Source organism: Anopheles marshallii, chromosome 3 (assembly GCF_943734725.1).
Source record: "Anopheles marshallii chromosome 3, idAnoMarsDA_429_01, whole genome shotgun sequence".
NCBI lineage: Eukaryota > Metazoa > Arthropoda > Insecta > Diptera > Culicidae > Anopheles > Anopheles marshallii.
The window spans coordinates 1,978,290-2,000,893 of NC_071327.1; the positions used below are offsets into that span (position 1 = coordinate 1,978,290).

At 43.2% G+C, this 22,604-nt stretch overlaps 2 protein-coding genes across 2 annotated transcripts in view; both read left to right on the top strand.

Moving 5' to 3' along the window:
• Positions 1-14,380, top strand: part of LOC128710787 (uncharacterized) — a 62,942-nt gene extending 48,562 nt beyond the window's left edge. The window contains exons 2-6 of the mRNA XM_053805640.1: positions 7,583-8,719; positions 12,604-13,199; positions 13,284-13,594; positions 13,664-14,139; positions 14,228-14,380. Coding sequence (XP_053661615.1) covers positions 7,583-8,719; positions 12,604-13,199; positions 13,284-13,594; positions 13,664-14,139; positions 14,228-14,380 — 2,673 coding nt within the window. The remainder of the gene's footprint in view (positions 1-7,582; positions 8,720-12,603; positions 13,200-13,283; positions 13,595-13,663; positions 14,140-14,227) is intronic.
• A 6,983-nt stretch (positions 14,381-21,363) lies between these two features.
• On the top strand, positions 21,364-21,927 carry LOC128711830 (uncharacterized). Its single transcript, XM_053806716.1, has one exon. It carries the CDS (start codon positions 21,364-21,366, stop codon positions 21,925-21,927), a length of 564 nt encoding a protein of 187 aa, XP_053662691.1.
• The last annotated feature ends 677 nt before the right edge of the window (positions 21,928-22,604 follow it).

The window sequence follows — 22,604 nt, forward strand, 5'->3', positions numbered from 1 at the left end:
TGGGTTCGTTACTCTCGATGGAAGTATCGCCGTCGCGAATCCTTTCATTATGTATCAAGCAAACATAAGCAATAGAGGAAAAAAAACCAACGAATGATTCCACTCCTACCGGCGAGACGTGAAGGTGAACAGAGGGATAAAGTCGTTTGTGATCGATCGGAAAACTTTTTTCGCTTCAGTCACCATCCGCCGAAACGGGATCCCGGACAGTGAATTTCCGCTTCTCGAACAAAAAAACGAATAACGGAGAAAAACTTCCGATACGAAATGGTGAGCTACAAAGAAAAATTGACAACTGAATCGAGCCTTTTCCAATTCAGCCTTTGGTCCTCTGGTAGACACCACTTCCACTGATGAGATGGTGGAGGGTTCTAGGTTAGGCGAGTTTTCCCGGGCTTTCCTCACTGCACATTCACTACGGGAATGTCCATTTCACGTTACACCACAGGTCATGATGAAACGAGCGGAAGCAAAGTTTTACTTCCTAAACAATGTCATCGTACGAGATGGAAAATGGGTGTGGAAAGCGAAATGACAAGACATTCCGGATACTGTTTTAGGCGCAAAAAACAAAAAAGTCAAGACAAAGCAAATGATTTCGTTACGCCGTCGTTGTGACCGAGCGTTGTCATCGGTGTTTTCATTATGATCACGTTTGTCTGCCTTCACGATTGGGTTAACATTATCTTTAATTAAGACATTGGGTTGTATTTGTTCAACTTCCAGCTTCGTTCTGAAGGACAAGAAACAGGCGAAAACAAATGTGTAAATAATATGCAATCATTTCACCAACAACACTTCTTTGTTGTGCTGCTTGTGCTCAGCATAAAATAAAAAATCGATGACGCTATCATGCATATTTTAGGCATATTTTATAGCAAACAAACTGTTGTCGATTTTGTAAATTATACGTTACGAAGAAGCGGTGCGTTTTTTTTTTGGTACAATATAAGCTGGAATACTGTTTCTTTAAGAAGAGGATTCGATCGATAAATAATCACAGCTGCGATCATGGGTTGCCCATTCGCTCGGTAGTGCATAAAAATGCCCCCAAGGAGATTAAATTCTCCTGCGGATCGATGAAGCACAATGAAGTCTTCCTTTTTTGCTTCAATGAACCATACGAAAACGGGTCATCCAAACCAAATTCCCAACATGCACGATGGAGTCACAACGGAATTATCTCTACAACCAATGCAAAATGTTTTATTATTTTTGGTCCCGAAATTCTTGCTTTTCACTCCCATTTTCCACAACATAAAATGTGACAGCCCTGGGCAAGTGGAAGGAAATGATCAAACGGTTCGCTGAGAAGGAGCGAAATTAATGCAAATACAAATTAAAAATAATAACACGTTGATAGGCGGATCGGCAGGGTGAAAACAAAAATGGAACCGAACCCGTTTCGCTTCCGGAAAAGGAAGCGTGTTAACATCACCGCCCGAAGGAAAGATCATCCGAAACGTGCGTCCATTTTTCAAAATCGAACCCTGCTGCCTGTTTGAAGTGGCAGGATAATGATAGGACTTCTGGACCGAACGCCTTCCGGAATGGGAAGTGCATTTCCGACCGTGAGACTCTTTTATGGAGGTTATGAAATTGACTGCGAGGGAATCTTATGGATACGAATGTGAGCTTTTTTATAAACTTGTCGAAATTTACTTTGGAGAAATCTTTGGAAATTTTGAAGAATGTAGATAAATCTGTCTTCTCTTAATTACTGCATCCTAAATACGTATTTACTTTAAATTTGAATCAACTGTATTAAAACATACAAATATACAAATACAAACGAAAATAACTCATCTCGGCAAATAACTCAAATCGATCCATCCATTAAAACTCCGCCAAGGGTCATTCCGGTGGCGTTGCCTAGCGGCATTCAAAAGAAAAACAAACACTTCGTAGCAAAACGAAACGAAAAAAATGAACGTTAATAATTCTCCCTTCCCGTTTAGATAATGACCGACCACCGTCTGGATCGGTTCTTTGCCGCCTGGAAGCATCCTTGTAGGAGGTCTTCGAGTTGCCTATGCTATAGCCGCAATTGGAAGATTCGCAAATGGCTTCATTTCAGTAGGTCTTCAATGGAATCTTTGAGGTTCATTTTCGGCGGTTTGTAATTAGCGGCTCAAAGGGAATTAGCTCCGGCAGGACGGTTATGGATCGTTTTATGATTGTATGATTTTTTGCTTCCCGTTTTAGCCATTTGCAGTGGGAAAATGTTCCATTGTTGATTAACTCATTAGACGAGTGTAGAGGAGTGTTTATGCTGACTGCTGAGAGAGGATTGTAATTTTGAAATCGTTTATTCTTTTTAATTCTTGGAAATTTGGAACTCTTCTACCGCGAACCAGTCACGACAGAACGATCGATCGCTCAACTCTGTTGAAAATTTCGCTTCTTATTGTTATGCAACTTCTATCCAAAGGTTAATTTTTATCACATTCAATATATTACTTCCCAATGCCTCCAGGACATTATTACATTTTGCTGGACCAAGAAAACAATGCTATCCTGCATCGCGTCTATCCTGACGATTGAAAAGAGATTACAATAATTTTCGTCCAAACAAGCATAATTCGCAACGCTCTATAATATTTAAATCAATATCTCATCTACAAATTGCGTATTGTTTCAAAATGCCCTCAAAACTTTTAACGTGAATGGAAAATGGGAGAAAAAATAAATAAACCTTAGATGTAGATGATAGTGATTTATTTCCATCAGCAAATCACTTACGGCATCAAACGAGATGAGCCTGAATGAGGCGGAAAGCAAAAAAGGAAAATGTATGATTAAAAATGCGTAACAGGACGAGCTTTCTTCCAGATTCCATTTTTTTGCATCTTCGTTTACCTTTATCTTCTTTCAAAACACCTCCCTTTAAGGGCTTTACGAAAAGATGCAACGGAGAAACCAGTCTCAAAGTCAAAGTCTGTTCGTCTTACTTTCTTGGCAAACGCACCTCAGCTGTAAGTATGCCTGGTTTGTTTTGGCAACGATGTTGTGGGACTGATCTGCGTATAAATTATGAACCGTTGCACAAACAAAACGGGAGCTTCTGGTTCACTCTTGTACTCACTTTTGCTCCTACAAACACACACGTACAGCTCCATCCAAAACGCGATTATGTTTCGGTAGTTTTATGCTGCTGTGGACGTTTATGGTGTTCCTAGTGGCGGTGCATTTGCTCCAATTCCAGTACCGACCGGCAGCAACAGTAGTGATGCCAGCGTGTCCTGCTTACGATTGCTCCCTTGTGTGTATGGTGCAGTGCATGACTGCAGCGTACGAGCCCTGGAACGGGAGTGCATTTTATCTCGCAACATCTCGCCACTGCACCGACGCTTCCGAGAGATCATAAATCAAGGCGAGATTTATGACGCTTAGAAGTCGTTTAGTTTTCACTTGCTTTGACGCCTTCGGGAACGTTACTTTTCAGCTGCCGTTTTGCGCCGTGCACGCTCTGCGTAACCTTTCCCGGCTGGTACGATTAATCGCTCCCGGGGTCACCCGCTTTTGACTTGGGATCTGTGAAAGCGCCGAAAGGAGAATAACTTGTGATGCATTTTTGCCCTTCAATTCTTCCAATTTGTTCCCACAAAACGCATCTGATCGTTTCTGTCGGTTGCGTTGCCTTTCCATTAGTGCTTTCCCCGAGGTATTTTTGTTTTGGTTTTTGAAAGTAAATACTAAAAATTATTCTGGTGCATCTTTTCTCCACATTCTCTTGCTCCAATTCGCTTTTTACCGAGTGTAAGGTTATGATTCACTTCGAAAAGCCAAACGACAGCAACGACCAAGGAAGGAAATGGATATTTTATTGCATATTAGCACTGCCGATAATAATTCTGCTTGGATAGATGTGAGAATAATGCAGTGATTTACGCTAACAAAAAAGCTATTTTAAGCCTCATATTACTGGCTGAATTGTTTATTAATTGTTATGGTTTTATAAATTTTATTTTCTATCAATGCCCACCGCTCTTAAGAGCCGCTTTCAAATAGCACAATCGAACGATTAATATGCAGATAATTAATTATTTCAACAAGCGCACGGTTACGAAAGATGTGTCGGCATCCCTTTTCGGCCACGCGTTCGAGCAATCATTTGAGCATGCATAAATTAGCGACACCGCCCGAAAAATCGAACACGAATGCGACAATATTTCAAACCAAATTTCATAATGTCTAAATTATAGCCCTTCGCTTTGCACAGCATTTGAAAACAATCGTGCAACGTATTTGTGCGTCGGAAACGTACAAACAAATTGAAACGCGATTTCTCCGTCCCAGGGAGCATTGGGTTGTTGTGATTCGGCTCCAATCGAAACATATCGACACACCAACTTCGATTTTTCGTTTTCGTTCCGATCCAATGTGCATGTACAAAGGGTTTGGGGACCGGAATGGGTTTTCGTTTCATTCAGCACACCTGTGACGGAGTATTTTTTCTACTTTATTTAATCTATGCACAAAACCACCCAATTCATCGGAACAAATAAATTACTAATTCCGAGACGCTCCTGAACAGAGCTGGCCTACACCTTCTACGATGTGGCCCTTTTTTGGTGTTTCGAACAACGAAACGAAACCGAAGGTCACACCGCACACAACACGGGGAAAAAGCCGGCTTGTATTCGATGCTAGCAGATAGCATCATAAATAAGTCACTTTGATTAAACAGAAATTCTTTCCCAGATGGGCATAAAGATTGTACCTAGACACACGACGAGTTTGGCTCCAAGCCCGAAAACTCCCCGTCAATAGCAAACACCTTCCCTCTCGTTGTTTGTCTTTTTTGTGGGCAAGTGAGGAACAAAAATATGGACTACACAATTCTAATTTTGTCCCCGTAAAGACCGAAACCTACCGAGCCCTTCACGGAACGCCATGATGCACCATGTACAATATTAATAACTCACCCCCCAAAAACAGGAACGGGTTGAGCACAGGGACAAAGACTCGTCAAAATTATAGCCCTCTCTTCCCACCAAAAAAGCAAACATACCGCCGAGATCAATCGAGGGCCATATCTTCTTGGGTTCCAAATGCTGGAAAAGGTGTGCCGTTTTTTCGGCGCACACACCACACGGTAAAGTGGACGCCATAAAAACGCCCCACTGCAGAAGGACGGAATGAAGGGAACGGACGCAACATCCCGATCCACCCAACCCGGATGGGATGGGTGCATGGGGTTTTTATGCATATCATTTTAATTTCCTATTCGATGCATCGTCATCACGTTGGAAGGTTTAATGGTGGGACTGGAAGGTCTCCTTTGACCGGCATGTATGGGAGTTGGGAGTATCACTTGATGTGGAACATGTTCATTGATCATGCTTGTGTGTCGAATCGCAGTGCTATTCTTGGGAAATTTGTCATTCTGTAAAAGATTCATCAACACAAAAGTAGCGATGTCTGAGACTGCCTTTTTTCTTGATTATTCATTTTATTCTCCTAGAAATGAAAATGTTGCGTAATGCGATACTCATGTCTAGCTGCACATTCTTCACCAACGAAGGGACAACTGAAACTCATACAGAAGAATGACAAATTTATTTCTTACAAGCAAAAAGATACATTCAAAAGATATTAAATATTACATCTCTATCATATCGTTCAAACACTTTTCAACTAACTTCTCGCTTTATTCCCTTAAACAGTTTACACAGCGAAGACAAACGATTCGAGCGTTTAAGCCCCCTGCCCGCTAATTTCATCCATGCGCTCTCGAACTCCAAAGAAGACGTCACAATAACTTTGTTATGGTGCAATACCCTCTTGTTAGTTCTTTTCGCAAACGATTTAATTCGTTTCAATTGGTTTGCTGCTTTTGCACTGCGGCACTAATACGCCGCCATTACTTATGATTATGGCGCTTGATTTTTTTTTCTCATACTGACATTGAGACATGTGACTCACGCAGCAATTGTTGAACAAAAAACAAAAACAAAAGAAAATTCAATCACAAATGGGCGATGACCTCCAGAAAGAATTTTTTTCTTACTACCACCATCACTTATTAACTATCGGTAGATCAATTTTATTAATATCCTATTATGTTTTGTACACTAAAAACAGAGATAACCCTTTTCAACAGCGCATGAGACTACGTTTAATTTGATAAAGAAAATAAAAAAGGAATGGAACAGATCTATCAAAATTATGACTCTCCACAAGAGGATGGATAATAAGATTATTTCCATCATCCTTCTCATCATCATCAACATCATCATAAAATCCTTCGAAATGAAGCAATTCCAAATGGCATCTTCCTCCAGCCGAGCAATACCGCCCCAGGGAGGGTCATATTTTCCGGTAGTGTCCAATAAAACCGTCGCTCGTTCGTTCGTATCCAATTTCACAGCACATTTGCAGCGCTGCACTGGACGGTGAGCACAATTGATTAAAGCACACTTGTCACTGGAAGGACGATTTGTTTGCGATCCGATTCTTCGCAAACCCGTCGTCCCCGTGCGGCATCTTACAGCGCGGAACAGGTCCATGTCGTACCGACAACACAACACTTGACGCTTTCGGAGAAAGCATTCGAGCATAAATCACACCATGAAAGACATGTTCATGTGTCGGGTGCAGTTTGACAGAACTACATTCCTGTTTCTGGCCCTGACCCACCAGGGAGCCGACGGTGGATGTTACATTACCCCTACCGCAACAACCCACCAAGGATCGTTTGTGGAGTGGCATGGACAATAGACAACAGACCATCGTCGTAAAAGGTGACCATTCATGATCACGACAAGCAATGTTCCATGTTGTCTCGCTTCACCCGCCACCGATGTAAATGAAGCCCGAACGATGTTTCGGTTTCAGTTGCAATCGAAATTTATCACATACTTTATTGCATCGCACAATGTCTGTTGTGGTCGCTACTGTTTATCATATGGTGCTGCGCTCGGAATGGACATACGCTGCAAGGGCATGAACCCGAAACAGAATTCACAGAACACATCCGATGTCTGCATGGGGCCAATTCTAATCCCTCAAAGTTGTCTCGTTTAGAATTTCTCGACACGAAAGACCAGAGCAACAGTGACCTACTTTTAAAACCCGCCTTCCTCAAACATGTCATTGAAGCTTCAAATTCACCATCTCGGAATTGGGGAAAACGTCCAGATGGTAGGTGGAAACCTTACGCGTCGTTTAAATCCATCAAGCGGTTTGATAAGTTAATACATAATTTGCCATTCCCGTGGGTCATGAACCCTATAGGTATAGGTACGGTCTTTGACCCTTTCGGACGGTCACATGATAAGACAAACGACAGCTTCAGCCCAATCCAAACATTTGCATTTTGAAATTTATGTGCCTGGCAGCTTGGAAAAGCTAAGCGATTCAGCATTGCTAATCACGGGATTGCAATTTCCGGAGGTGACTTTCTGTGACTTAAATTATCTCAACCGCTCTGGGAAAACGTGCCCGGTGAATGTCACTTTGCTAAGTGCTTTGCGGTGTAGCAGTGTTGTATAATGTGTAGTTTTCTCTCCATTTCTTCTCTTCTTTTATATCAGTCCACCTCATAAGGTTTTCTATTTCTTTTGCTTCATTTTCATAGATATCGCACCTGCAGCCACACGATCAGCTGCCGCACCTGCCTAAGCCGGTAGATCACTACCCACAGCAGCACGGCCACATCAACGAACCAATCCTCGGTACGTACGACAGTGCGTCTTTGGGCACCAGCACCAGCAATCGATACGGTCACAATCTGCTACGCTTTGATCCCGGTTCGAACCCTTCCTCGCAAACTGGATACTACGCTGACTATTATCACTCCTACCACCAGCCATTACCGGTAAGGCCATACAGAGCACCCGGGGCGCAACACGCCCGATCGCTACATGACCCACCGACCAGGTCAGTGAGCGAGCGACTGAACAACTACGACTACCGGAGCGAACGAAACCGGGTCGCTCTGTACGGTGGGTACCCCGAACCGGACCGTGTTCGTGGCCCCGTTGGTGGTATCCTAAAGAATAACATCACCACAAGCGGGAACTACCATCAGCCGTTGCCACCAGCCACGCAGAGATCACATCCACTAATTTACGACCTTAAGCAGTATGAGCAGTACAATAACGCTCGTGACCCGTACCGTAATTCACACGGTGTCAAAAACACCAACAGCACCGTTGATCAGAGCTACAACGTGAACTATAACTTAAACTTCACGAAAAATCAGTACAACATTCTCATCTCGCCACCGCTTCATCCGGATCTCGGGCCACGCGTTGCGGTCCCTCCGTACGAGGAACATCCACCCGCATCGACAAACCGTACCACTTCGACGAGCGATACTTCACGGCCGAAGCACTACAATCACCGTGAACATCCGTACCCGAAGTCCAATCAGACGAAACAGAACGGTACTACGGCCAACAGTTACAAGCAGTCCAGCCGGCAACAGCAAAAGCAAACCAAGGCCGGTGAACCGGGTGTGATACTTTCGGAAAAGCAGTTACTGGCCCAGCAGGAGGAACTTGCAGGCAAGATGCAGCGGGAAGAAATCATCATCGAGCACAGTCAGCTGATGGGAGGTGATGGAACCGGTCCAGGTGCTATCATACATCCCGGCGGTGGACATCCCGGTCAGTTGCCGTACGATCAGCGTCGAGGTGATCCCGCTTCCGGTACAGGATCGAAGGGATTAGGTGCATTCAGTGTACTAACGCAAGGACATCATTTTACGCAGGTAAGAGAACCTCTTGCGTAGTTTGTGGCAGTAAACGTTACCTTCGGTTCTACATGGGAACTCTACATGCTAATTCCCATTCGCCCTCGCTGGCTGACCCAATGACAGACATACGATTATGGACGATAAACTAAGGCTCTTTAGTAATGTGCAGTAATGAGTAAATAACACGGCAATGTCCACCTGTGTGTACCTCTCGTCAATGGGATAACCTACCTTAAACACTATCTTCAACATTTTAGATCCTCTATCGAATCTCCTCGGCACCTAGGGCTTGAGACACACTCCAGACCTAAAGTGGCAAGTCTACGGAAACGGTGTTTCCAGTTGCCAATCATCATAAAAGTGTCACTTCCTTCTAGAGTTAGTGCTACTCTTTTCTGAGTTCCGCCCCCCTGTGAAGTTCCGCGTAATTGAATTCAAAGCACGCATTGGCCCCAACCAAGAAGTGCCACGGTGTTCGATGACTAGCGGACAGGGTAGTTCACAAATCAGCACACCTTACCAGTTGACTTGGCTCATAAATTGAACCGCAAACAGAAATCGATTGGAGATCTGTTTTCTTGCTACCCCTAGGAGTGCGATCGAAAAAGGGGACAATCTTAGATAATGTGGGATTAGCAAGCCAAAGTCGAACGTTTTGCAAAGATTAAAATAAATGTTTTCTTTTGTTTTTGTGTGGAACGACACAAAAAAAACCTGTTTCACGCCATCTTATACATTCCAAAGTGTTACCACCCGCAGATATTTGGGTACCATAGACAACCGAATAAAGTTTCAGATTTCTTGTACAACTTGAGCATCGGACAGGATTAGGGTGCGCACCAACACGCGATAAAATCAAAGCCGTGTGTTCAGCAGATGGTAGCTGATATGCTTAACGTAGCGGCATCTAAATCTAACTACTGAACTCCGTAGCACGGATTCCTGCACAGGAATGGGTACCATCGATAATTTATTGCACCTAGTCAGAGGATGAAGAAGAAAGGTCGATAGGTGTCACCTCAGTGGTACGGAATGACCCTAACCTCGTCTAATTTCTCCGCAAAAGCCGAGTGATCGTAAAAGAAAACGCTTCGCTAAAGCCCAAAGCTTGCGAACTACAAAACCACCTCGAAGCTAGCTTGGGAACTCGAACATCGCATTTGGTTTTCAGCACAGCCCAAAAGAACGTTCGCTGGTGTTGACCGTGGTCTATAAAATTCCAAACATATAATTTATGCAATCTCACCCCATCTCGACCCGCCGTCTATGGCGGCAGGTGTTGGCCACCTAGTGCCCAACCATAACCAGTGGCCGTTAGGACCACTGGTGGAGTTGTTTCATCGCCTTTCTTCGGTGTCTAGGTTCAATTTCGTCGAGTTCTAGTAGTAATGCTGCACCGGTTTACAGTGGTGGATTGAGATGTGGTGCTTAATTAATGCCGAAGCCAACGTACGTTCAAGCGGTCTGAGGAACGAACGCCGTGTAGAACGTACCAGGTATCAGACAGAGCATGTACACGCTGAAGGCGCCTCCGGTTAGAGGGCAGTAAAATTTACCACCCTTAAACCACTAAGCGCTGGTTATGAAAAGCTAATTAATATTTAATGGAGGTTCCATATCGAGCCTCACGTATGTGTGTGGGTGTATTTGTGTTTCTTTGATTCCGCGATCAACGACACCCCAGACGACTTTGTCAGTTGGTTCGTTCGCACGATATCTATGACGGCTGACAGTTTACGCTTCGGTTATGTCGTACGGCTTTAAGCCGGCTACGACTCACGGAACGCAATGGTACGTGCACCAACTCGTCTAGGTGAGTAGAATAGCCGCCGAGTGCATTGCTTGCTAATTCTCGCATCGTCAGATTGGAACCAACGGCGATCGTCGGCTTTTGATGGTTGGCGCGGAATGTTCCCAGCCGTCCGAGAGAAGGACAGCAATGTCAAGCATTCCTTGTGAGAAGGTTCCGGTCAGGAGGCCGGCCTTCGATGGAATGATTCTTAGAATCTCGTAAATCTGGCTCTCACATCAGACCGGTAAGCTGCTGACGACGAGGAGACCATCGCTATATCTTTTTTTCTTCCCACCTGTTTTGTGGGATAAAATTATAAATTAAGTTATTATTTGCCAAGCTTTACATTACAGTTTTATGAAGATGTTAAAGATACCAGACTGGCAAGTGAGTTGATACCATCGTAAGCTGGAACTAGTTAAAGCCTTCTTTAAGCTTCACCCAAAAACCGGTCAATGCCGCCACCGTAAAAACATAAATGATAATGGGAGCTATTGGACACTTGCAAAATGACACTAAATCCACACTGAATTACCATCTTAAGACCCAGTATTGTACCCGGTAGTTTCATAAACTTACCGATTCTTAAGCATGTTCGCTTCAATGCAATATAAGAAAAGAGTCAGTTTTAACAAAAACTACCAGTCAAAGGAAGACCAACCTTTATTTCTTCCTCGCACAATAGTTGCTGAGTGCATATGGCCGGCTTAGCCGTACAAACCAGTTGCCCACGCTAACTGTCTACGCCATGTCCATAGGTTTTTATCTAATGTATGATAAAGTTAACCAAGACATGTTGATGGCGATGCAACATGTCCACCAGCACTACATCGCAGCATAGATCAATGTCGTCTTTGGTTTTATCGGCGAAAACGTCTGATCAGACACTACGATCACCTCAATCGGGTCCCGACCGGTTTGAGGGTGTTGAAAAGTGCATGTTCTTTCACACCCAGCTCACGGTGAAATCTGTTTTTCCAATTAAAAGTAAACTGTGTACTTTTCATAATTGACCGTAATTTACATTGGTTGTATTGGCATGTGCCTTGTGCATGCTCTTGCTGTGTCGGCCCACGTGCACATTCAGATGTGATCGATGATCGATGCTGTAAGCAGCAAAGAATTGGTTTGCTCAGAAACAGGATTAACGGGTTTTATTTTCTGCTATTAAATAAGTTATTAAAAATACATTCCAATGTGGACTGCTGTACTCTATCGAATTACTGAAGAAGAAGCCTCTTCTGCTGAATCTCGGTTAAGCGGTTTTCTTCTGCTTTGGAACCATAAATTGTATGTATAGTTTAGGTAACGTGCACATCTATCTTGGTTTACCAATGGAAAGAATTCGCTCAAGATATAGCTAAACGGAGTGAAATTTGACCATAACTTTAATCTCTTTTTCGGTGAACTTTTTAATTCATGTACATCAAGAATGTAATCGCAATTTAAACAATCAACAATCGCAGATTGTGCTCTATATTCCACTTCGACAACGCATTCTCTTAAAACCCCGCAAATTAGTATTCTACGAACGATAATACCCAACGCTTTGTCATTCTTCCGTCCGATACCAGAGTATAGGGTATTTCTATTGATTCTGCCGCATCGCGGGGCACGCGTGCCTTTCAATAGTGAGCCGCAGCCCATTACCATCATCCTACGCGTCAGAGTAACGCCACTCCAGCAAATGAGGCTAGCAATCACACATAATTGCAGCATTCTACAGCCCACCAACCACCAGCACCTCGCTAATAGCGTTTCGACAACAAACCAACTACACAGTGAACAATAGAATTGTTGGTCCATAAATCCCTTCTGCCACGTTCTGTATGCATATTACAATTTCTCCTTCACCACATCTCGGTGATGCGTTAGCAGCAATGATGTCAAAAACGCATCCACGATGCTCTGATTGATCACGGACATTTCCATAATGACAGGCTGATTATCTTTTTTTTCTACTCTGCGAAGCGCCATTCATACAGGGCTAATTTATGTAATTCCCGGGAAACATATGGAACTAAGGCACCCAATAATGCACCAGGTGCCGCGAAAAGTTTATAGCTTTATACTCTGTGTTTATTAATCCCTTTCTCATCTCTTCCAGATAATTGCAGCACTAGCCGTTTCACTGGGTCCACTAGCGGCCGGTTTAGGGAAGGGTTACTCCAGTCCCGCCATTGACAATCTACAGGAGCTACAAAACATGAAACGTGGAAACTACACACACTTCTCCGTCAACGATCAGCAGGTCAGCTGGATCGCCAGCCTATCACTGCTCGGGGCCCTTTTCGGCGGCATGTTCGGTGGGTTGGCGATGCAGTATGGACGGAAGCGTGTCCTCACGCTCATGTCACTCCCGTTCTCCATCTCCTGGATACTGACCATGTTCGCGAAATCGGTCGAAACGATGTTCTTTACCGCGTTTGTCGGTGGGTTCTGTTGTGCGATCGTCTCGACGGTGGCACAGGTGTACGTCAGCGAGATTGCGTCGCCCGACATTCGGGGGTTCCTCAGTGCCATCCAGAAGATTGCCGGACACTTCGGCATGCTGATATCGTATCTGCTCGGTGCGTACCTGGACTGGCGGCAGCTAGCAATGCTGATCGCGATGGCACCGATTATGCTCTTCATATCTGTGATCTACATACCGGAAACGCCGAGCTTCCTAGTCTTAAGAGGATGCGACGACGAAGCACACCGGTAAGTGAGAAAGGCCAGGACATTTCGAAATGTTCCTTCCCCCAAATGGGACTCACCATTTTATTACTTCCTTTTCCTTTCTAGCTCGCTTCAATGGTTGCGAGGACCGCACAAAAATGTAGAACTGGAACTGGACACGATCCGCTCGAATGTGCGTACCACGCGAATGAACTTGCTCAATCGCATCAGTACCTCGACAGCGAACGGTGTTACAGTAGATGGAGCCACTGGGCAAGCGATACCGATCGGAAATCATCGCCGAGGATTCCGGTACTACCTCGAGATGATCTCCTTTGAAGCGATCGTTTCGAACGTGAAATCAGTCCTGCGTAACGCTCGTCTAGTCAAACCTATCCTCATCACGTGCGGGTTGATGATTTTCCAACGTTTTACCGGTAAGCAAATTGGCCAGAAAAGTGTTCTAGTGTTCCTCCTTTCTAACAACTCCCTTTGTTACTCCACAGGTGCTAGCTCATTCAATTTCTACGCCGTCACTATCTTCCGCAAAACGTTCGCCGGTATGAACCCCCACGGTGCGGCCATTGCGGTTGGGTTTGTGCAGTTGCTAGCCTCTATGCTTTCCGGACTGCTGATCGACACGGTGGGACGCATACCACTGTTGATCGTCAGCAGCATCTTTATGTCACTTGCTTTGGCCGGCTTTGGATCCTGTGTGTACTATGGCGAGACGAGCAAGATGCTTATTGCAGAAGGAGGTGTACTGTCGGACGTCAGTATGGCGACGGGACAGAACGACTGGATACCGCTGCTCTGCGTGCTTGTTTTTACCGTGGCCTTTGCACTGGGCATTTCGCCCATTTCCTGGTTGCTCGTCGGTGAACTGTTCCCGTTGGAGTACCGTGCCGTAGGTAGCTCCATTGCCACCAGCTTCAGCTACTTCTGTGCTTTTCTCAGTGTTAAAACCTTCGTAGACTTTCAGGTAAGGGAGCTTTGAAGGAATTCTGGAATTCTCGACTTCAGGGAATTGTACTGATCTCTATACTAACGCTGTGATTTCTTTCTTCTAGAGCTTTTTGGGCTTACATGGTACATTTTGGATGTACGCCTGCATATCCTGCGTTGGACTGTTCTTCGTCATTATGGTCGTGCCGGAGACTAAGGGCCGAGACCTCGAGGAAATGGATCCGCGATACGTGAGAACGTTGACGATCAATCGATGAGACATGGGTACACACGTAGAGTATTTAGTATAGTATTTAAGGGACCGCTTCCTTTCCCATCCGCAGCATGCTTTGATGGTGGAGAGGATTGCCATACTCGTGAAATTCTTGCTCGTAAACAGTTCTGGCTGTAGGCTCTGTTCTCTGTAAATGTATAGTTTGAACTGAGAGCCAACTTAAGCAACAGATATGTACTTTAAAATTTGCCCGATGCACAAGTATTAGTAAATGGAAAAGTCGACACCAATCAAGGCAACATGAAGGAGCAAGAATTCCCTCATCTGACCCTCAGTCGTTGAATAACGGTAGAGCATTTACTAGCAAACGGTAGACGATGTTTTGTGTTTTTGTTCCGCTCATCTGAAGGCGCGTGTTTCGTTGCGCTTTTCCACAAAGACCAACACGCAAACACGTCACCTAACTACTCGAATTCCTTGAACAAAAGAGCGTGCAAGTGTTCCTAGTAAATTTTCGTTTGCATTGCATTGTGATCCACATGACGCTGTGGATGTTAGACGAGCTCCAGTAGGCGAAAAGAGTAGAAATTAGATAAACAAATCTATCAACGATCAAAATAGTGAAACTCGTCCAGTCGAAACTGTTGTAAAAATAAGGGTGTCCTAATTCTAGGACGAGTGACCAATGTGGTCCGAACAATACTGGTGTTCCCGGTCAGGATCGTCGGAGTCCTTAGACGTTAGCGACAGAGAGACAATAATTTATAACGTAGCAAAAACACAGAGCAAAATCAATTATAGTGAAGTTTAACATAGGCAGGGCAGTAGGGTTCGGAACAAACGCAAGCTGGTTTCCAGTTGTGTAGCCCGGTAACTTATAAACATATACAGATCTATTATACATACTTATATATATATACAGAATCAAAACCAGACTGGCCAGTCCCGGGTTAAGGTCGCCAGAAGTATTTTTAAAACCTAGAAATGGACGAAAAAAGAAGGAACAAGAAACAATAAATTATATAGAAGTAGCGTATGCGCTTACTTATAACCGATGCTTTGACATTGCAATGTACTAGATGATGCCTAAGAAGATGGCCGCTGAATGTTAGTAGGAGGGAACGCAAATACGCGTATACGGTTGCATTTGTTTGCCCCTACTCCCTAGAAACAGCTACGAACATTTGCATTTTTGCGTACAGATCAGAAGAAGGTCCTAAATCCTATTTGAAGTTAGTGTACATACATACTTCGGTGCGTACTTAATACGCCATTAAGCAACGGCAAAGCCGAATAAGATTTTATAAATCGACATATCTTCCAACCTTAGAAAACACAGCACAGGTGACAAGTTTTGTTAAAATTGGCAGTTAAATTATCAACCGTTGGACAACCGTTCAACGAATTAGTCTGACAGTATGCAATATGTATGACAAAATCGTTTCATTAGAGAAATGTGTAATGATTTGTTTGTCAAATTGAACAAGATTGTCCGCGTGACATTTTCAACAATACAGTATGAGTGTAAATCGTATGTACGGAGCAATGGAATAGCGATGCCAGTTGGGTAATGGCACATCCTGTAGACTTATTTTCCCTTCGACTGCTAAACCCGGAATACCTATCTACCTGATGTTGAGACACACACCATTACGTATCAGTTCGGTAGCGTCTGTATGAGCGTCCAGTACAACAGAACTATATCAATTTTCGATAAGTACAAAAAATGGTATATCAGTAATGGAGCAAGGTTAAAGGCACCGTTTTGCCCCAAACATTCGCCCATCCGTTTGTTTCAGATGTCCAACATCAATTATCGAAAGATTATCGAACGAACTACGTAAAGTAACTCGACCAAAAGTTATTCTTGACTAATCTCAACAACTATATCGTACAAAAACGAATATCCTTTTCTCGAGTCTCGTTACCCATTCCTAGCCTGTTGTATGTTGTTCAAACGTTGCTCTTTCTCTCTATCTTTCTCTCTCTCAAACTATTCTTACCTGTTGCACAGTTTAAACCGTTGTTTCTTTCATTATTGAACACACAGACACAAAATCGATAACGATTAATGCAACATTTTATAGACAACGTAAGACAAAACGATACCTAACAGCGTACATCGATCGAACAAAAACAAAAAGGCGGCGGCCAAATGACGCTCTCGCAGAGGAAAGTCATGACAATAAAACAGTTTAAGAAAATCAAACCAAGTGTTCAACGTGTGCTGCATCCTTAACAGTAGCAAATGCAATGTAAAACTACTAAAACTAAGTAAAGCTTAGCTACTGATGTACCGCACGTGTTTTTCTATGTGTGTCAAACACAGCCAAATACAGGTGGACTGTACAGTACACGACTCCATCGATCGAATTCTACTCCCAAACTAGAAACGCGTAGATTAAATGCGTTCTCGGTAGAGCTAGCAATCGAATAGCTTTCTTTCTTATACCCATTTGAATCCTGTTCTATCCTGCGGCAAAATAAGCCATTGTAAACATCTGGAGTAAAACAAAATGAAAGCAAGTAGATCAGAAGCATCGCTAGAGTGCGGTCCAGCGGCAACCATATTTACAGTTCGTATTATACGATAATAATTCAACGTTAGCAAACGTTACCAAGTAACGACCCTACAGGAGACGATTAAGGCAACGGCCCTAAACACGTAACGACCTGGCGCCAACACTACATATGGCATCGGGATTCTTGGGCTTAGCTTACTTACAAAGCCATCGCTGTACGCTGTTGTAGCCAATCCAGCCGCCAAAGTTTCAGTCTCTTTCGGCCACTCAAATGCAATGCGGCTTTTATGGGTTTTTATTTTTGAAGGTTCATTTTAATACAAAATGGTTAGAGCGCCACTGTATTTGCTTCGCATCGGTCACTTTTGTGCTTCTTTACAGTGTTGAATGTTAAGCAACAAGCGTTGGTAGCCAGTAGTTGTACCGTACTTACGGCAATTGTGTTGCTATTTAACTAGCGAAATAGTTGCGATTTAGTGGTAAAAGCTAACATTTCACCAATTCTTCATCAGTTGTATACAGCCCATGGTGAGTTTTGTGTTGGCAAGTGGCAATCACACTAGAATGCAATTATATTACGTGTATATAATTCGTTTTTAAGTTTAGTTATTAATTTGTGCGATGAAATAATGAATCTTATGTTTTATAACTAAAAACTGCTTTTGTTTTGTTTTTCATTTCTATATTTATTCTTTGTTCTATGATCCGATTTTACTTGGTTTTCGTTTTGGGGAAAAGCCGTTTCTGTCAGCTTTGGATGTTGCGAATAAAAGCTATTTGTTTACCAATAAAAGCGATCCGTTGAAGGAAAGAAAATGGGAAACATTTAAACCCCGAAACAAAAAGGAGCGTTTGTGCGAAATTCTAAAGCAAACATATACAAAAAAACACGTGTTGATCCATAACAGAGACAAGTTTATAATAAAGAAAAATTTAAACGATTTTCTTCTAGCGCCGATCATGATAGAGAGAATAGATCAATTTTTTGTACAACGACATAAGAAGAATTATATAAAAGTTAAAGTAACGTCACTGTTGCTTGTGCATAATGAAGCGTAAAACGTAATTCATGCCAACCCGCACTGGCAAGCAACATAAAGCAAAACAACCTAATTTTCACAAACAGAACGTCAATAACGAAAAATGGAAAGAAAAACAGAAAACATACCGAAACTCCAAGAAAGTAGCTTTAAATGTGACAATAAAAAATGATAGTTGTTTACTTACTTAGTATCGCATTTAATGAAATAAGAAAATGGCCAAACCAAAGCCTCAAACTTGCAACAACTTACATTCACGATCGAATCAATCAACAAGCAGCAAACAACATAAGAGGTGGGCGCCGTACGAAGAGAGAAATAAATAACTTACTAAAACCAAACTTATTATGCTAGGAGAGTTCAATTAAATTATAAGACAAAAATAAGACAATACGATGCAACAATGTGAGAACGAGCAGAGATGCATCAAACGAAGTAAATAGAAACATTATAGCAAAATGAAGAGAAGCTCCAATCGTGCGCGTATCGATCGTTTATATTTACCTACGGAAGGAACGAAGCGATCTGTTCATGATTATAATTCCTCACTTCCGCACGAGCTATATAGGTTTATTCTTCCCCCCGTTGTTTGTTACAGATTGTATAATGCACAGAACTCGTTTCGAACTTTAAACAATGCCAAGCATAGCCTATCTTAAAAAGGGGAACAGATCAGTTTATCGATATTGTTATCACGATGCTACAGTCTAAAACAAGAAACAATAACTAAACGCTCTCTAAAGCTCAATTTAATTGCTCTTCTAAAGAGGTTTTCGAATAACTAAACCGTGTTCAAAACAAAACAAAGTTTATCGTCGATTACGACTGACAGTGGAAGCGGAAAAGAGAAACAGATTTATTATAGCCATAACAGAAAAAGCTTATAGCGTTAATATATGAAAAATACACAAAATCAATTTGAAATTTCAATCGAAATCACAATACCGAGCGTAACAAGCGTGAACAAACGCGAACTCAGAACGATAGGGTCGTAAGAATGTTTTCTAACACGAGTTGAATTTTATGTCCATTTTGATTTTATTGCCTGTTTAAAGGTGAGGCAGGAGTGCAACAAAACATGGAAGTTAGACTGTAAACAGTACACCAAAAAAAACACACACACATACACACTGCAACAAAAACAAGAAAAAAGGCATTTAAAACATTCAACCACGCACACACACACACACTTTTGGGACGGAAAATGTAACGCCCGTTTCATAGTGTCGTAAGGCGTCCCGGGACAGTGTTTGGTGCTTGTGCGTATAGACGAGTATACATTTTGTAATATATCCCGCTAAAGAAAGTCGCCCCCTCAATTCAGCTAAACACGGACCTCCGCACAAACTTGTACGGTACGCGGAAGTGTGCAGTCGGTTTGTAATTCCCGAATAAAATAAAATAGGATGAAGATGATTGTGTGTGTTTTTCTTACATTTAAATAATTCTTTGGGCTTTGTGGTAGTTCTAATATCACAATCAATTATATCATCTTTAAGCTTTAGGTAATAGAGAATTCTCTTTCCTTAAATAAAAAAACCCCATTTGACAACATAATCACATAATGTATGGAAATTTTTCTCAATCTCACTCCATGTATGTGTCCAACATTCTATAACACACACAAAACGAAGGGTCCTTAGAGAATCCTTTAAAATTTCAGAAATATCCACAAAGAAAGGGTTCACTACCCTGGTGGCATTGGATGCGGTTACCTCATGCACCGATGTACTTGCCATGACCATCAATGCACGATGCAAACACCTGTGATGGAAGACCTGTAGAGGAACCCAAGTGAGAACTCGACACACTGCTTTCATGACACATTTGGCCGCCTGTGTCGCACTCGTCTAATTAGGTCCGCTCACAGGAAGCGATCGGCACGTAATAGGATTACTTAACGGGGCAGACATGACGTAAAGTTCCGCTCGAGCCGACACAGAGTGGTGTCAGAACTTCGTTTCTGTCCGCCCATTCGGTCGGTGTGTCTTATTATTCAACAACTGGGTAGCTAGTTCGATGCTAAGTGTTATCCAATAGCAACATTCCTTCAATTAGAGCTACCAATAAGCTAGCAAGTGTCGCAACAGGTGGTTTAAGGGTCAGAACTGCCACAGTTATAAATTACCCTCAAGTCGCTGCACCAAGCGACAGTTGCCATCCATCACTCGTCCGGTTCAGCATTGGCACCCAACGGTCACCATGATACAGCCGACCCGTGTTCTAATCCTTGCGAAAGAGAAAACCCAACAGCTCCGCAAATCGCTCGAACCGGAAAAGTTCAACTGCAAGCTAGAGAAGTTCCTCACCGTGTACCAAGGATACAGCAAGCTTAAGCCAAAGATCTTCCCCAAACGTATGGGCGCCATGTTCCCATCGGATGTGGTAGTGGCCAGCGAAGGGCAGCCCCAAAATTTCCGCCCCGCCTTCGGGTCGAGTGCTTCCCTGAAGCGCCATCAGCAAGATTGGTCCGACAAGTATCAACGCACACGTCCAGCGTACGCTATTGCATCGCCCACTGCGACAAGGGACCGAGATGCCTCCGACCATGGACGACTACAAATTGTTGGTGCTCCAGATGGGCAGATGGACAAGCGGAAACCTTACGGATCTATTGGACGCGGTCGAAAGTCACACACCAAAAGTCCACGCCGAGTGGTACTGCGCGCCGATGGTGAGCCAAGCACGGGACATAATGTTGACCAATCGGCCGACATCTTGTGCTCGTCAGTGTTTCTCACCTACCGTGAGGGATTGTTCTTCAGCACTAAGCAGCCAAAGGCTCGGGAAACGAATTGTACCGATGTGTAGTGCTTAACGCCATTAACTTTGTGTTCAATTTTGTGCCGCGTGTGTCGTCAATAGATTAAGTATTCACTGAATGTTCAATGAATACCCCATAGCCCAAGACCCAATAATTACTTTGGGAAACAAAAGTGAAAACTGTGGTTTCCCGATATTCAAACCAATGCGTTCCTTAAAGATACAAATATAATGATGTTTACTTACGTACTTGCGGGCTAATTCAACGTTCCAGCAGCGCTCCTCCGTATGCTTCGATTAAATTGGTGGTGAATGCTTATTGACAGGTTAACAGGATTGAAAAATTACTTCTACACTTGCTTCCAGCCTGTTCCAACCGACAATAAACGGATAATTAGATTGCTCCTGTGCTTCGCAGGATTCTCCATCCTTCCCACGACGGTTGTACGTCCGGAGCGGAGCAAACAGTTTTCAATCCACGATTTTTCAACATCACCTAACACGGAAAGAATAAAAATATTAGCATAATTTGCTTTGAACGTGACTTGCATCGTACCCTGAGCTTACCGTTTTAGCCTATCGGCACTATAAAAGCTGCCCCACGCGGATTTCGTAGCTGCAGAACACAACAGTGTGCATCCGAGCAAGCAACTGCATACTCGACGAGTAGTGCCCTGGTGTGAGGAACAGTGCGCGTTACCATGGCGAAGGTAACGGTAGCGTTTCTAGTTTCGCTGGTAGCCTATCTTGCCTACTACGCTCTGGTCAGTGAGGCACAGCCGATTGGATCCCTCGTGCTAACATCGTCCGGTTCTGGACACTCTCCAGCCGGCTCCTCAACCGCCGACGATGGTAGTGATAGCGTTCGATTAGAAAAAGTGCAGCATGCATGGCTTAAGGATAACAATGCTTACCGTGCCCGAACCAAAAACAGACAGTACGACCGAAAACATTTGGGAACTAGCGCCTTTCAAGCCTACCGACGAACGGCACCATTTCCTGTACTGACGTTGAAGGACCAGGCGGCCAGTACGTCGGAACTATTATCTTCTGAGCCAGTGGATCTTGGAAAGGCTGACCAGCTACGATTTAACTTCGCAGGATATCTTCCCGACGGTGGGACACTGCTGGACGAAGATGACGAGGATGATGAGGTCGGTGGTTTGGTGAAACGATTCGACGACTACGGCCATATGCGGTTCGGGAAACGAGGTGGTGAAGGTGATCAGTTTGATGATTACGGGCACATGCGGTTCGGACGCTAAAAAAACACCCATGCACAGTGTCATCAGAGATGTTTGGGCTAGGAAGTTATGTGTAATATGAACATCTGTTTTGTACGGTTACTTACTTGCGATGTCTGTTTTGGGGCGGCAAATAAAACAAACTTCCGTAAATGAAGTGAAAACATAATGGCGTGTAGAGCATCAATTCACGAAAATATATTGTGGTACGAAAGAATGGTGTTTTCCTATGGATATGACGTCTTCCATCGTCATCGACTTGGATTTCCAAAAAATAATCCTTATGCTTCTTTCTGTCTTATACCACAGGAATTCCTATTATCTCTTAGTAGATCAAGAACGTCAAAAGGATTTCTGCTTCATGTCTGAGAATGACACTTAACGTAAAGGGTATGGACATTGACGTTCTTGATAGAGTCTTTTCAACCGTGTGAGTTCGCTAAGCTATAATACCTTATATACTTAGTCTCTACTCCACATCTCTTTAAAAGCAGAATATCGCACTCCAGTCGCTCTTTTTCATAGGCTTTTAAAACAAATATCCCCTCTTTTTGAGTCCTTGTCCTCCACAAAATTTACGTCAAACAAAATATAATGAATGAAGTCCACTATTTTTTTGCGAAAATTCACTTGGTTTCGTTTGTTCTTTATTTAACGATACAAATTCCGATTGATTTACGCACTATAAAATGGATGAA

Bases quoted from the DNA above. Each gene is read 5' to 3' on its own strand.
- LOC128711830 (XM_053806716.1), top strand. From the start codon at position 21,364: ATGGCGAAGGTAACGGTAGCGTTTCTAGTTTCGCTGGTAGCCTATCTT.